This window comes from Stomoxys calcitrans, chromosome 3, assembly GCF_963082655.1.
Source record: "Stomoxys calcitrans chromosome 3, idStoCalc2.1, whole genome shotgun sequence".
Taxonomy (NCBI): Eukaryota; Metazoa; Arthropoda; class Insecta; order Diptera; family Muscidae; genus Stomoxys; species Stomoxys calcitrans.
Window position 1 is genome coordinate 8,193,577 of NC_081554.1, and position 15,507 is coordinate 8,209,083.

The window sequence follows — 15,507 nt, forward strand, 5'->3', positions numbered from 1 at the left end:
ATGACAAATTTTCCAAACAAGATTTCTTTTGAAAAAATTTCACCCATATTCTACTGTCCGCCAGAGGGGACTAATTATTGTAGTAATTAATGTTAACTAAAGGGAGGTCTATTTTAAGGAATATTTTCCAAGGTCCCTTAATTTCACTTAGAAAATCCTGAATTTCCTCAATTATTAATTTTTTTTTTTTAATTTTCTCTTTCCCCTTTCCTTAGGACCCGCCTTTGGCCATTGACTTGTCAGGCATCAAACACATTGCCTCGAGTGTATCGTCTCCTGCTCAACAACGTTCCAATACTGTGGCAGCCTCCACCTCAGCACAACATCAAACGCAACAGCTGCCCCCCGAATATCAATATCGTTCGATATTCTATTGCAACAAATGTCCTGCACGCTATGCCCAAAAACACAGTGATCCCCAGACGGCCAAAATCGATCTGGACGACCACTTGAGGCAGCATGAGCCGCTTATGACATCGTCATCCTCCTCCTCCTCTAACAGCGGCAACCCCTTGGAAGATAATCGCAAATATCAATGTGAATATTGCGATTATAGGGCGGCCCATGAATCTCTGATACAGGCCCATCGCAATGTCCACACCACCCAATACCAGGAGAAGTGCAATGAACTGTACAAAAACTGCAAAGATGATCCGGTGTTCAGGGCACCCAAGTTAATGCACATAACAGCCACCCGCAAACAGCATCACCATCAGCAACATCACGAAACCATATGGGTGGTGGATCAGGATTTGAATGAGAACCCCACACAACCCACAGGACATCACATGGTGACGAAACTGGGTGGTCAAAATTCAGCCATAACCTCCAGTTCCCAGGGTCAGGCCTTTGAGGGGGGAAATTCTTTGTTGAAAAAACAATTGGAATCGAAACAAAGTCCGCCATTGGCTGTAGGCGCTGCCAATGCTGAAGATAGTGAGAGCAAGAAAATACTACCGGAGGCCGATGAATCTAATCCTTCAGCTTCTACCACGGCATCGGGTGCTACCAGTGAGCCCGAAGCAGATCATCATGCAATGGACAAATCCCCACATGACAATGCCGACCAAGAAGATGAGGCAGCCGCAGAGGCCAAAGAACGTTGCCAGCACTGTCCTTTTGAAAGTTCCCACGCGACAGAGTTCAAAACCCACATACAACAGCATATTGCGGTCTCGCAACAACGCTTAGCCTATACCTGTGAACATTGCGATTATACTGCTGAGGAGCAGGAACAAATCGAAGAACATACACGTGTCCATTTCAATAGCATGGAGAAATTGAAGGAGGTGGCCTTTTTCACCAGCTATGATAAATTGGAGTTGAGCATGGAGCAACCCTTGGATGAAGGCGACGATGATGCAGATGCTGATGCCGGTCAACAGCCTCATGAAACAGAGGAAGAGGGTGTCAATATGAATATCATTAAAAAAGAGGTGCAATCGAACAATGGCAACCACAATAACAACAACAACAACAACAATGATGAAGATCGTGTCAACGAAAACTTCAAACAAAGCAACGATGAAGCGCCCGGACAAAGTCCTGTGGAAAATTCTGAGCAACAGCCACCTCAGAAATGTGCTAAAATTATTTTATACAAAAATGATGGTTGCTTGACCATCAAGAAGGAGACCCAAGAATCTCAACAAACTGCAAACTCATCTTCCTCCTCAACGTCATCCTCTTCGAACAATAATAGCAACAACAACAACAACAACCCTGCCAGTTCTCAAAACATAAGTGATCGCCTGAGACGCAGAATAAGTCGCCAAGGCGGTGCTACAGCAGCAACGGCGACGGCGGCGGCGACGGCTACAACAGCACAAACCCCCAACCAGAATCCTGATGACCAACAGTCTACACGCCATAAAACTATATTAGTTAATGCCAAAACTGGTCAAGTTATCAGCAGGAATTAAGTTTCGTACATTTATACACATATACATACATTTACATTTATATATAAAAAAAAAACAATTTTTGGATATATAGGTAGTACGTATATACCTTAGTTTAGTTGTTAACCACAACACTGTGTTTGTTACAAATGAAAAACAAAGTATAGTTATAACAAACAAGAAATCGTTTATGATCAGACATGACATATGGCATTTAGGAAGTTTCACATAGAGCTTTAAACTCTCTCAGAGTATGAGATGTTGAACGGAGTAGGAAGTCAAGTCAGCAATGAGTGTGGAAATTTTTAACAGATAGATGGCGCTATGCATTCAAATTACTGACACGTATTGCTGGGGTTTTGTAATCTTTTCTATAAAACTCAATGGAGTACGAGTCAGTTTCTTACACACACTTCGATCTTCTTTTAAGACTTTTAGCTAGATGTCGCTCAATAATTTATGACGCCTGAAGTCAAAAATATAAAAATTTGAGTTGTTTTTAGTTGGACAACTTATTTTCACATTGGCTTTAGCTCCAGAAATCACCCAGTCCGTATTGGGTGAAACATTTGTATACAAAGCTTTGCTTACGGCCATGAGTTTGCTTTAGAGTTTATCTTTAATTCTTGTAATAACCAAACTCCAAGATTTTTGATCCATCCCATTGACACCTCTTATCTTTTTGGTCAGTTCCCACCATGGGTGTCGCTTGTACTCTCTTGAAAATGGTGTAAATGTACCCAGGCCCGCAAAGTCTGTCATTTAGTAGTCAGTTTTTTTTTCCATTGGGCTCCCATCATCCTTCAAAAGTGTCATAACTTGATCTTTATCTATGTTAGGGGGCGACCGGATTGCTGGATGTCCTCAAGCACAAAACGGAGTAGCAGTACTTTACCATCGATTGTGGAACCCAAACTATTTTAATTCAAGGTAGAGCCACACCCAACTCTTCCATAAGCCCAGTTTTTTTTTTTTAGTTTCCACACTCCTTAAAAAAGTTGTCTCCATTGAAACCAGAATAACAACCGGAGTTAGATATCGTAAGATAGATTCGGATTTCTCTCATTAGCGGATTTTCCGCGAACTATTCAGTTAAGCCAAGCTACAGTTGGTCACCAGGGTACCTGAGGGACTGAAGAAATTCAAGACTGCTTATCCATCACTATGTAGCCTCTTCCCACACTTATCAGTGAAGTTTTTCCTGAGTCCTCCTAGAAGATTCGGGATCTGAACTCAGGTGGCTTCTTCGACCAGATCGAGGCATTGACACAAAGGAAGTCTTATACTGACATCACGTTCTTAACACCAATGATATCCCTAGTTCACATATCCAATGTATTCAGTGCGGTATGAGTAATCTAACATAGCCGTGGACATTCAGAACCTAGACCATAGATAGGCACCATACATATCCGCACATACATTCCTATGCCCGCGGGCATAGATAAAACAAACAGATACTCAAGTACAGTGTAAACCGCTTCGTGGCTCAATTTCTAAGCTATTTCATTTAGTTTATGTTTGAGGATATTCGCACAAACACAGTTTGGTCTTTTTAATAGTGATAGTATGTCCATCACTGACCTAGACTAAAAATGAGTGCTTAGTATATAGGAAGTCATTTTTTCTTTTCAAAATTTCAGGCCATACGTCGTGAACTCTCTGCAGACTCTAATATTAATCTATGCCGAATTGGCGCGATCATTGTAGATTGATTGGTTCTGTAATATGAACCCATCCATCAGTTGATCCATTCCACTCACATTGCACGAAAGTCTCTTTAGAGCCTAAAAAACAGCGGATTTCTTCTCATGAAAAACCATTTGTACTATCGAAGAGCCTGAGTTGCTCCTTTTTGTATCCTTTCAACCATTACCAAGGTCCACATATCCATGTCTTCAATGCGATATACCGCTTATATTACTCCTAAGCCAAACTCAGAGCATGAGATGTTTTCCTACTTAAAATGTCATACCAGAGAACCCTGCACTTGAGCCCTAACTGTAATCTCGAGCACTCGACAAGAATCCCTAAAATTCGTAAAACGCCCAATTCCTGACACCCAATCCCATTGCTTCCCACATAATTTAGCATTGTAATGATATGAGAGCGGGTATGATGTTTAGTTTTTCTTTGGAGAAGCTTTCTCTAGGTCCAGGTGATATGTATCATTCCGACTTTCCTGAAAAAAAAACATTTCCATTTTTGAGTGAGTGAGTTTACTCGAAGTCTAGCCAGAAAAACAAAGTAGTTGAAAAAGTATGAATAAGCAGATCAGACTAACAGACGAGATAGGAAGATGACAAGATGTAAGAAGGGAGTAGGTAGCAAGTTTCAACCTGACACACCCAAAAGTACGTGTATAAGCATCCTGCGTTTTGAAGGCTGTATATCCCTTTCTCGGGTTTCATTAGAGGTTATCGTACTGTATGACAGTAGCCTCGTCTCGCAGTCTCAGCTACATTTCGGTATCGAAATCCTACATGCCGATATAGAGTGTCTCGGAGTAAACTCCAGTCCCATCTCTGATTCCATCACGAAGCCGAGATTTCAGTGTACGTCTTCCAATAATCCTCTCTTTCTGGAAAGGCAATCCTAAATCTAGTTGCCAGGTATTAAAGACCTTCTTCATTCTATCCACCGCATCTACAGTATCCAGAATGTAACTGTGGTCCTCTTTCGTCTAACCCCAATTCTCCAATTTGTCTTCTTGAGCTTAAAAAGGCTTACATTAGGTACACCAATATCTGTGCAAAGTAAGTAGGGTGCACATAAATCCACTTTTTTGGTGGGGGGCTACCCTAGAATATAGTTTCCCGATTTTTCTTCTTGAGAGATTGTATTATAAAAATCCTCTGGCATTCGCATCCAGTATGATGCTATTAGTAACACTTTTCAATAACGCCTAAAGTCTGTAAGTCGATTTTCTGAGTTGAGTTGACTTTTTAATGTCGCCGAATGTTTTTTTTTAGTTCCATTTGTACGTCGGAGGTCCAAAGGAGATGGTTATCGAAAGTTATGGTCGGCCAAACATACTGCGTTTATGCATATTGCTAATTTCTTTCATTTTCAATTTTTTTCAAGTTTTAAATTTTTTTGTTAATTTGGTTTTTTATTGTTTTACTATTTTTATTTTATTTATTTGATTTAGTTATTTGTTTTATTTTTATTTTTTATTTCTACATTTCCTTTCCTCGTTTCTAGTGTCCTCTCTTACGAGAGCCTCTAGTCTCCTCTCTCCTAGTATCTTCGCTTATGTATCTTCTTGTTGTACTAAAATGTCATGTCTTATTACAAAAAAAAAACCGTTTCCAACAACAACACAGTGTTCTTTATAATAATGATAAATAATTTTTAATAAATACCTTATAGAAAGTCGCTTTAATTTGATTTTAGTTTATTTAAAAAAAAAAACATTTTGTTATATTTTTTCCACAACCCATATGGATGTAGATTATTTTTGTTTATACATATTTGTTAACTTGTTTGTTTCTGTTACTAATAATAATTATTATTTTTATATAAATAGATTTGTTTTAATTTTTTTTTGTAAAAAAATCTATAAAAAATTTTCAAATTTTTTAGACTTTTAAAAAGAAAGCACATTTCCAATGAAATAAAAAAAGGGGCAGCAATTAAACAAAAAATTTAAAAATTTATTTTAAAAAAATCAAAAAACCAAGAAACAAAATTATATAATAAATACTGTGATGTTCAAAAAATTTAATATATATAGACAAAAATTAAATACAAAATTCTTGAAGAAATAAAATAAACAAAATTTGGCAAAAAAAAAACTAACTTCTTAAGCCCCTGCCCATAATTAAGTAAAACAAAAAACAAACAAAATCAGGATTTTAAAGCCAAGCAAAAAAAAACCAGAAACTTTGCAAATGTTATTGTTACGTTTTTCTGTTTTTTGTTTAATTTACACAAAACACCCCCTGGTTTTTGTTACATTCTCTATTCTCCCCCTCCCCAAAAACCCTTAGCCTTACGTTATGTTATTTACTTGAGTTTTGTTTAATTTTAGTTTTAAACCTATTTTATTATATTATTTATAGTTTAACAACATTTTTTGTTTTGTTTTCGGCAATTGTCTTCTTCGTATACTGAACAGATAACAAAACACAATGAGTAGCATTATAGTCATTTATATAAAAAATATATATTTTATTAAAAAAAAAAGAAAATAATAATAATAACTATACCTATTATACAAAACCAGATACAATGTGTATTACATATTTAAAAGTTTAGTTGGATAGTATCTACATATACAAAGCAAAAAACAAAAAATACCTTTATATAAGTATATAACTATAATATATAAAGCCACACTTACACCCATATACCCCCCCAACACACACACACACATACCTATTCTTAGGTTATAGATTAATTTAATGAAAACAAATGCTTATAACAAACAGAAAAATTTAAACAAAAAATACTTTTACACAATTGCACATAATTTACAAAGTTAAAGTTGGTTCTTCAATATTAAACGTTTTATTATAAGAATATCATTTCTGTTTTCTTCATATTTTGTTTAATTTTATTTGATCGCACTATATGACAAGTGTTGATCTATTATTCATATTAGTTCAGAAAGAAGTGTCTTCTTCTTTTAAGCGCAGTATGCACCTCTGGCGAAATTTTCGTTTCCATAAGACTTGCATTGACATATCCTAAACGAAAATTTCGTTACAGATACCGTTACCGAAAATTTCGCTTGCATGTACGCAGCTTCAATGAAATTTACTCTGCGTAACAGGGTGACACAATAGGTATTGATGGATTTTTTCTTGCAACTACTAATGAAAATGTTTGTTTTAAAAGCTCCATGCAAGGCGGATTTAACAAGGTGGTCTCACGCGAACAAATGTTCACAGCCGGCCAAGCTTGACGGTATTAAAATGTCAGAATTGTTTGCAGTCTCTTTATTGTTATCTTCTTTCTCGCACATACTCTGCTCATGTACGCACACGTATACACACACACATTTGTTTATGTGTGTTGGCTAAACGTCGATCAGCTTGGTGGCAAAATGGCGGATTTCACCATATAATTTGTGGTTGTTGTACCCAACCAAAACTCGTTGACAGCTGTTTAGTTATATCATGGAACGAGCACCCTAAACATGCAACTCACCATCCTCGGGCTTAGACCCAAACTTCTTCCTATCGAGATAAGACAGGAAAAAGGCGCATTCGAGATAAGACAGGAAAAGGGCGTACATTTGTTTATGTGTGTTGGCACCATACGATTTGTGTTTGTTGTACAAATGAGACCACCTTTAATTGTTTCGCCATGAGCTCCATGCTCACAAATCATATGGGCGTATTGCACCATATTATTTGTGGTTGTTGTACAAATGAGACCACCTTTAATTGTTTCGCCATGAGCTCCATGCAACATGAAATAAAGTTATTTGCGATGGAATCTCAATAGTTATTTGCAAGTAAAAACGATTATTTACAGCACATATGTACTTCATTAGCCAAAAATTATTAAAATTCAGCCCAAATTAAAATCGATGTTTGTCGCCATTATGTATTCTACACAACTATTTTTATGGTGACATTAATTGCTTAGGCCTAGAACGCATCACGTGAAATTTTCGATTGCAGACCAAGAAGGATTCAAAAAGGTGGTCTCACGCGAGCAGCTGTTAACAGCCGACCAGGTTTGACGGTATTAAGATGTAAGATTTTTGTTTTCATTTCCTTGGTTGTTAACTTCTTTCTCGCATATTCTCTATTCATTTACGCACACGTGTACACACACACGCACACAAATTTCTTTGTGTGTGTTGGCAAAACTACGATCAGCTCGACAGCAAGATGGCGGATTGCACCATATGTATTGTGGTTGTTGTACAAATGAGACCACCTTTAACTGTTTCGCCATGTGTATAAGCAAGATATATTAATTTACAGGTAGTGGCAGTTGCCCAACAACAAAATGTTGAGTGCACTATCTGTCAAAATCAGTGATTAGTACAACTCTGATTTTGAGTATGTTACTAGTTCGCGCCATTTTCCGTTGTTTGTGTATGTTTCGTTCTTAACTATAATACACAACCAAAACTCGTTGACAGATAGTGTACTTTGCGAGAAAAAATTGTACTCAGCTGTTTTCTGTACACTGCCTGGCAATTATGTCATGTGTATAGGGAATGAAAATAACTGAAGCAAAAGACTAATTAACCCAGGTAGTGTTCAGCAAACAGCTGAGTACAATTTTTTCTTGCTAAGTGCACTATCTGTCAACGAGTTTGCATAACGTTCAGTTGTGTGTGCATTATAGTTAAGAACCATAACACACAGAAACAACGAAAAATGGCGCGAACTAGTAATAAAATTTAAATCAGAGTTGCACTAAATACAGATAGTGCAATCAATTGTTTGTTGTTGGGCAACTGCTCCTACCTGTTCAATTTATCTTGCTCAGGAAGTAAACAAAGCCGATCCGATCAAGTTATATATTCATTTACAGATAGTGGCAGTTGCCCAACAACAAAATATTTAATGCACTATCTGTCAAAAATCTGTGATTAATGCAACTCTGATTTTGTGTATGTTATTATACACCATTTTTCGTTGTTTGTGTGTAATAGTTCATAACTATAATACACACACACATCCAAAACCCGTTGACAGATAGTGCTCTTCGCAAGAAAACAATTTACTCAGCTGTTTACGGAACAGCTGATAAACCTCTTATTAGGGTAGACATGAGCCGACGCCATGAATTGCTAAACCTAGACGCACTTATCCTAGGGCAGAGAAAGCATGACCTCACTTCGCTGATAGGAGTGCTGGCTAGTCATTGCAATGTCAATAAGAGAGTTCTGTAAAGAGTTTTAACGAAATTTGTTTAGTTAAAAAGTGATAACAGTTGGTATTCTGTAGCTACATTAAACGATTATCGACATCATTGAAATCAGCAGTTTTCTCTAATGAATAGAAAATCGTCAACTAAATGACAGAAAATTTTTTGCTGTTAATTTTAAAGAGAGAAATAATAATTATTATGTACAATGGCTTTAGATAATTTTCTTTTTACTTTTTCTTAAAACATTTCAGATACGTGTGCACAATCAATTAATAAGCTTGGTTGCCAAGGCGGGTTTAAAAAGGTGGTTTTACGCGAACAGCTATTAACAGCCGGCCAGGTTTGATGTCAGACTTTTGTTCAGATTCTCTTCGTTGTCATCTTCTTTCTCGCTTATTCTCTGCTCATGTACGCACTCGTTTACACACAGGCACATAAAATTCTTTGTGTGTGTTGGCAAAACGTCGATCAGCTTGATGGCAGATTGCACCATATGATTTGTGGCTTTGTACAACAACCACAAATCGTATGAGACTACCTTTAATTGTTTCGCCAAGCGTGGTAGCGTGCTTTTCGTAATATGAAAAAAAAAATTCCGAAAAAGTTTGTGATGTCTAATAATGTATAAATTTCTAGCTATGAGAAGAATTATTTATTATTTTGGTCGATTCCGCTTTGTGCTTTTCGTTTTTTTTTTGGCCAGTGTTGCCAAAGAAAAAAACCAATCACGATTTCTGTTTATGGCTGATATTATGTTCGTTTTTCGCCGTACAAGACCTTTTTTCGCGATTACTTTTTTGAAACATTACGAAAATAATAATGAAAAAATAAAAATTTTATTAAAGTTTTACCATAAGTAATGAGGGAATATCCTTTTGAGCGAAATCAGCAAGCTTTTTTGCTTTAAAATCTATTATCCCAAAAATTAATCGGCTAAAAATATCGCTAAAATCTAATATGGTACCAGCTTTCACTAGGAATTAGGGAATGACATGGTCGTTAGTGCAAATTTAACTAAACGATATTTGTTACAAGTTATTATAAGAATTTCAGTGCAGGTCTTTGACATCCTAAAAGACACAGGGAGAGAGAACTCTGCAGGGCTTATGGAGCAAGACATATTAATCCAGGTAGTGTACAGCAAACAGCTGAGTACAACTTTTTCTTGCGAAGTGCACTATCTGTCAATGAGTTTGGTTTTTTTGCACATTATAGTTAAGAATCATAACACAAAGAAGCAACGAACAATGACGCGAACTAGCAACAAACTTGAAATCAAAGTTGCACTATATACTGATTTTTGACTATAGAGCACTAAATTTTTTGTTGCTGGGCAACTGCTCCTACCTGATAAATTTATGTTGCTTTGAAACACCTTTTCTGTCATTGTCCCCCATTTGCGAGGAGAAGACACAGGCGTATGGGTAAATAGCAATTTCCGTGCCTGGTTTCTCTATTCAGTTACTTAGCCCTTTTGTCATATGGGATTATTGTGGAAGCCTCTAGGAGATGACTGAGCGAAGGTTTTATATGGTGCTGATATTAAATTTTCGATATGTCACCCATATAGATCGATTTCTGATTTTACCTTTAGTGGACACAGATGACGTATTTTTCATCTGATTTCTATAACGAATTAGCGTGTCATATCACTACATCCTTTTAATCAACCACCTGATTTGGTGTCAACATAAATATGTGACGTACAAAATTTTGACTCGGCTAAACTTAGTGGCTTTCCTAATTTTTTATAAAACATTTTTTGTAGTTAAAAAAACGTTGTTAACAAATCCATCTACAAAATTTAAAAAAAGGTCCAATTTATAGAGAAATTTTAAGTTAGAGAAAAACAACAGCCAAGGTTTCAAAGCTGAATACATAAACTCACATAATAGGGAAACTTCTGGGATTTGTGGCTAAACACGGGGGGAAACAACTTTTGTTTGAAAATTATTTGCAATACATACATATAACAGAAAACAAGAACAAACAAAAAAACATACAAAAAATTAATTGTAAAATTTAACTATAAAAAAAAACAAATAAGACAAACTTTTGTGGAATAGCGGGGCCATAATTAAAATTTATTTAAAAGAACAGTTACATATATACATATGTATAGATATATACAAAATATATATATATAAAGAGATCCTATAAACAATAAAAAATATGATTTTTGAAAATTAATTGCCAAAAAATTAATCAAAACGAAATATTAGAGATTAACAAACAAGAAAAACACATTTTATAGAAGTTTTCCAAATCCTTTGTGTACAAAAACCAAATTCATTGAATATTTAAATCTTAAATACAATATAAGCATTTAAACGATCAACATACCTACATACACATATAGCGATGAAGTGATGATGTTGGTGAGTGCCAATCGATGTTTCGACTATTTTTAATTTGTTAACCTCTAGACTTAAAGCAAAACAAGGACATAAATCAAAATCTTCACTTGTTTTTTCAAAAAATAACGAACAATGTTTAAAATAAAAAACTTAGTTTTCGAACGATCAAATCGATAGGGTGACAAAAGAATACATGTATGTATAATTGTAATTATTATTGAAAAAAGAAAAGTTTGCACTCACACACACACACATACATTTAAAAACAAAAGTAGCACTTACGCACACTTTAACAACCCAACATAAAAAAAACAAAAAATTTAGTTTTAATTTAAAATTACAAAAAAGGAAGAGACAAATTATAAAAATAATTCAAAAACAATAAAATAAAGTTATTTATTAAAATACCAAGGGTGGATTTTTATATTTAAAGTGAATGCAACCACGAATTTACGCCCATGCAAAAATTGTATAACTTGGGCGTGATTGTTTGTATGAACGCTATGCCAGTACCCCTGCAAGAAGTTTCCATTGCGCGAGTCATTAAATCTTTACACAAGGAAGTTAAAACAATCGCAGACGACATCGCATTTTAGTGTAATAAGTGTTTAGACGATATATATCTCCGCGAGAGACTAAATAGGGACTAAAAACAGTCCATAATCCGATTATGAATGTCATTAAAAATAAGTGAAAATGATTTTTTTCCATTTTAGGGCTGGTACTATGTTAGCTTTTCACATTGAAAAACAAAATTTTTCCCTACTAATTAGCGAATCAAGACAAATATTTCAATTATAACATAATACAGTCGGATCTCTATTATCCGGCATGCTCGGGACCGGAGGCACTACCGATAATCGATTTTCCCGAATGAAGTCTAGTACTCATGACATAACTACCAGGTAGTGTACCGTAAACAGCTGAGTACAATTTTTTCTCGTGAAGCGCAGTATCTGTCACTGAGTTTTGGTCGTGTGTGTGTATTATAGTTAGCACACACAAACAACAAAAAATGGCGCGAACTAGTAACATACACAAAATCAGTGTTGCACTTATCTCTGATTTTGACAGATAGTGCACTCAATATTTTGTTTTTGTTGTTGGGCAACTGGCGCTTCCTGTAAATGAATATATCTTGCTAGTACTGACATCATTCACAGCGAAAATGCCTATTTAATTCTTGCGAAATCCAACGGATTCAGAACACAAAACAAAGGTCAAACAACAACCCACCACAAAGACAACATCGTTCAAACATAGTTGATTGGTGCCCATTTCATGAGCATCATATTACATTGGCAATTAATTGAAGCGAAATTTGTATTGGCGCAGCGAAATGTCGTTTATATTTAGTTTATGGAACTCAGCACCACTTCTAAGAAATGTGTTCACATTTTCTTCTTCACCATTTTTATACCCTCCACCATAGGATGGGGGTATACTAATTTCGTCATTCTGTTTGTAACACCTCGAAATATGCGTCTAAGACCCCATAAAGTATATATTGTACAATATATTCTTGATCGTCGTGACATTTTAAATCGAACTAGCCATGTCCGTCCGTCTGTCTTTCGAAAGCACGCTAGCTTTTGAAGGAGTAAAGCTAGCCGCTCGAAATTTTGCGCTAATACTTCTTATTAGTGTAGGTCGTGTTGGGTTGTAAATGGGCCAAATCGGTCCATGTTTTGATATAGCTGCCATAAAAACCGATCTTGGGTCTTGACTTCTTGAGCTTATGGAAGGCTCACTTTTATCCGATTTGGCTGTAATTTTGCACGTGGTGTTTTGGTATCACTTCCATCATAGGTGCCATATAATCCTAACCGATTTTAGATCTTAACTTATTGAGCCGCTAGAGGGCGCAATTCGCATCCGATTTGGCTAACATTTTGCATGAGGTGTTTTGATATGAATCGATCTATAGCTTGATAGAGCTCCCATATAAACCGATCTCCCGTTTTTTGCTTCTTGAACCCCTAATCGGACTATAACATGATATAGCTCCTCCTCCTCTGTATTTATTCATTATTCTTTGTCGGCCTAAAAAGAGATACTGCGCAAAGAACCCGAGAGATGCGATCCATGATGGAGGGATATAAGATTCGGCACGGCCGAACTTAGCACGATATTACTTGTTTTATAATGCGTTTTGACAGTTTTTCGGCCAAAAATCGAAGTCAGTACTAGGATAAATGGAGTAATATTTTTACAGTTTTTGAACATATTTTTAATAGCATTGACTTGGTCTCAACCAATACTGTCATCGCCATCAGTTTCATCTAAGCTATCCTTCTTCGTCTTATTTGTGGCATATGTCATTTATATAATTCGCGAAAAAAAATCAACATAAATGAATGGGTGGTTCCCATTAAGACTAGTATTGACTTGAACATGTTGCCCGAACAATTGTCGAAATGTGACGAAAACAATTGCGAACACATTCCGTAGAAGTGGCACTGAGTGAGCAACATAGTAGCGACATGTCGTTGGTTGGTAAAAAATTCGCTTGAATTAATTGCAAATTTATTTAAACGGGCACTGAGATGTCCTTCAGTGCCCCGGACGGCCCACCCCAACCATGGTATCCATTGTCCAATACCTTTGGATTCTTACACTAGTGAAAAAAAAATTAATTTTGCTGTGCCAACCGACCTTTTTTTTCTAACGCAGACAAATTTTGACGTCTGTAAAAATTCAAAGGTAAACAAGATGTGAGCGCCACATAATAATACAGGAAAAGCCAGAAAATAATAATTATTTGCGTAAAGCATATTTTTCAAAAATATTTTCCATTACTGCTAGCAGTTTTATTGTAAATGCGAACGTTGCAATTTGGAAATATTTTAGATCTTGCTTTGGAAAAGAGGAAAACACGGCGAGTAAGACAAGTAATGTAATTTTAAAGAAATCTGTATTAATTATTTCCCAATTGTAGAAAGTTTTGTACATGGAACCTTCTTCACAAACCATTACTTCACGACATGACATAACTACCAGGTAGTGTACCGTAAACAGCTGAGTACAATTTTTTCTGGCGAAGTGCACTATCTGTCAACGAGTTTTGATTATGTGTGTGTATTTTAGTTAAGAACCATAGCACACACAAACAACGAAAAATTGCGCAAACTAGTAACATACACAGAATCAGAGTTGCAACTGTTGTTGGGCAACTGCCACTGCCTGTAAGTGAATATACAATATCTTGAAAATAATGAACGTAACTTATGCCACGTAAACAAACTATTGACGTCGTTATATAAAAATCACTATACGTCGGCGTCATCATTACAATCATGACATAATTACCAGGTAGTGTAGCTGAGTACAATTTATTCTCGCGAAGTGCCAACGAGTTTTGGTTGTGTGTGTGTATTATAGTTAAGAACCATGACACACACAAACAACGAAAAATGGTAACATACACAAAATCAGAGTTGCGCTTATCACGGATTTTGACAGATAGTGTATTAAATATTTGGTTGTTGGGCAACTGATGTTCTGTCAAAAATCTTACTAGCCCCTGTGCTGCTCAAAAATGATTCACCACACTTAAAGTCATATTTGTACCATGCGACTCACAGCCTTTAATTGTTTTAATGTATAATATACACTTTTATAATCAAACATAGTTTGATCTTGTGGCTGCTACACATGATAATGCAAAACAAAACTAGAATGTCAATTGGGAAGTGCCCAGAAATTTTACAGCATAGTGCAAATTTGTGCCACCATCAAAGATATATTCATTTAAAGGTAGTGGTAGTTGTCCAACAACATAATATTGAATATACTATCTGTCAAAATCAGTGATTAGTACAACTCTGATTGTATGTATGTTACTATTGGGTTGCCCAAAAAGTAATTGCGGATTTTTCATATAGTCGGTGTTGACAAATTTTTCACAACTTGTGACTCTGAAATTGCATTCTTTCTTCTGTCAGTTATCAGCTGTTACTTTTAGCTTGCTTTAGAAAAAAAGTGTAAAAAGTATATTTGATTAAAGTTTATTCTAAATTTTATTAAAAATGCATTTACTTTCTTTTAAAAAAATCCGCAACTACTTTTTGGGCAACCCAATAGTTCGCGCCATTTGTTGTTTGTGTGTGCTATGGTTCTTAACTACAATAAAATACACACACAACCAAAACTCGTTGACAGATAGGGCTTTTCGCGAGAAAAATTTGTTCTCAGCTGTTTACGGTACACTACCTGGTTGATTTCGTTGTTGTTGGACAAGTGACTTAACCTTAATTCAACCATGTGCCTTGCTGATCCTATACACTTTCCAATGTGTAAACCACCCTTTAGATACTCTAACGACTCGCGATTACGTCACGTCACGTCACTAATTGGCAGTATGCTATAAAAGCTTGACAGCTATGCGTTTGACAGACTGCAAAACCAAA

The 15,507-nt window shown here is 35.9% G+C and overlaps 1 protein-coding gene across 7 annotated transcripts in view; it reads left to right on the top strand.

Moving 5' to 3' along the window:
* Positions 1-4,834, top strand: part of LOC106092002 (uncharacterized) — a 106,479-nt gene extending 101,645 nt beyond the window's left edge. For all 7 annotated transcript variants that reach the window (XM_013258751.2, XM_013258734.2, XM_059365121.1 and 4 more), the window contains one exon: positions 216-4,834. In XM_013258751.2, coding sequence (XP_013114205.2) covers positions 216-1,922 — 1,707 coding nt within the window. In that variant the 3' untranslated portion in view covers positions 1,923-4,834. The remainder of the gene's footprint in view (positions 1-215) is intronic.
* The last annotated feature ends 10,673 nt before the right edge of the window (positions 4,835-15,507 follow it).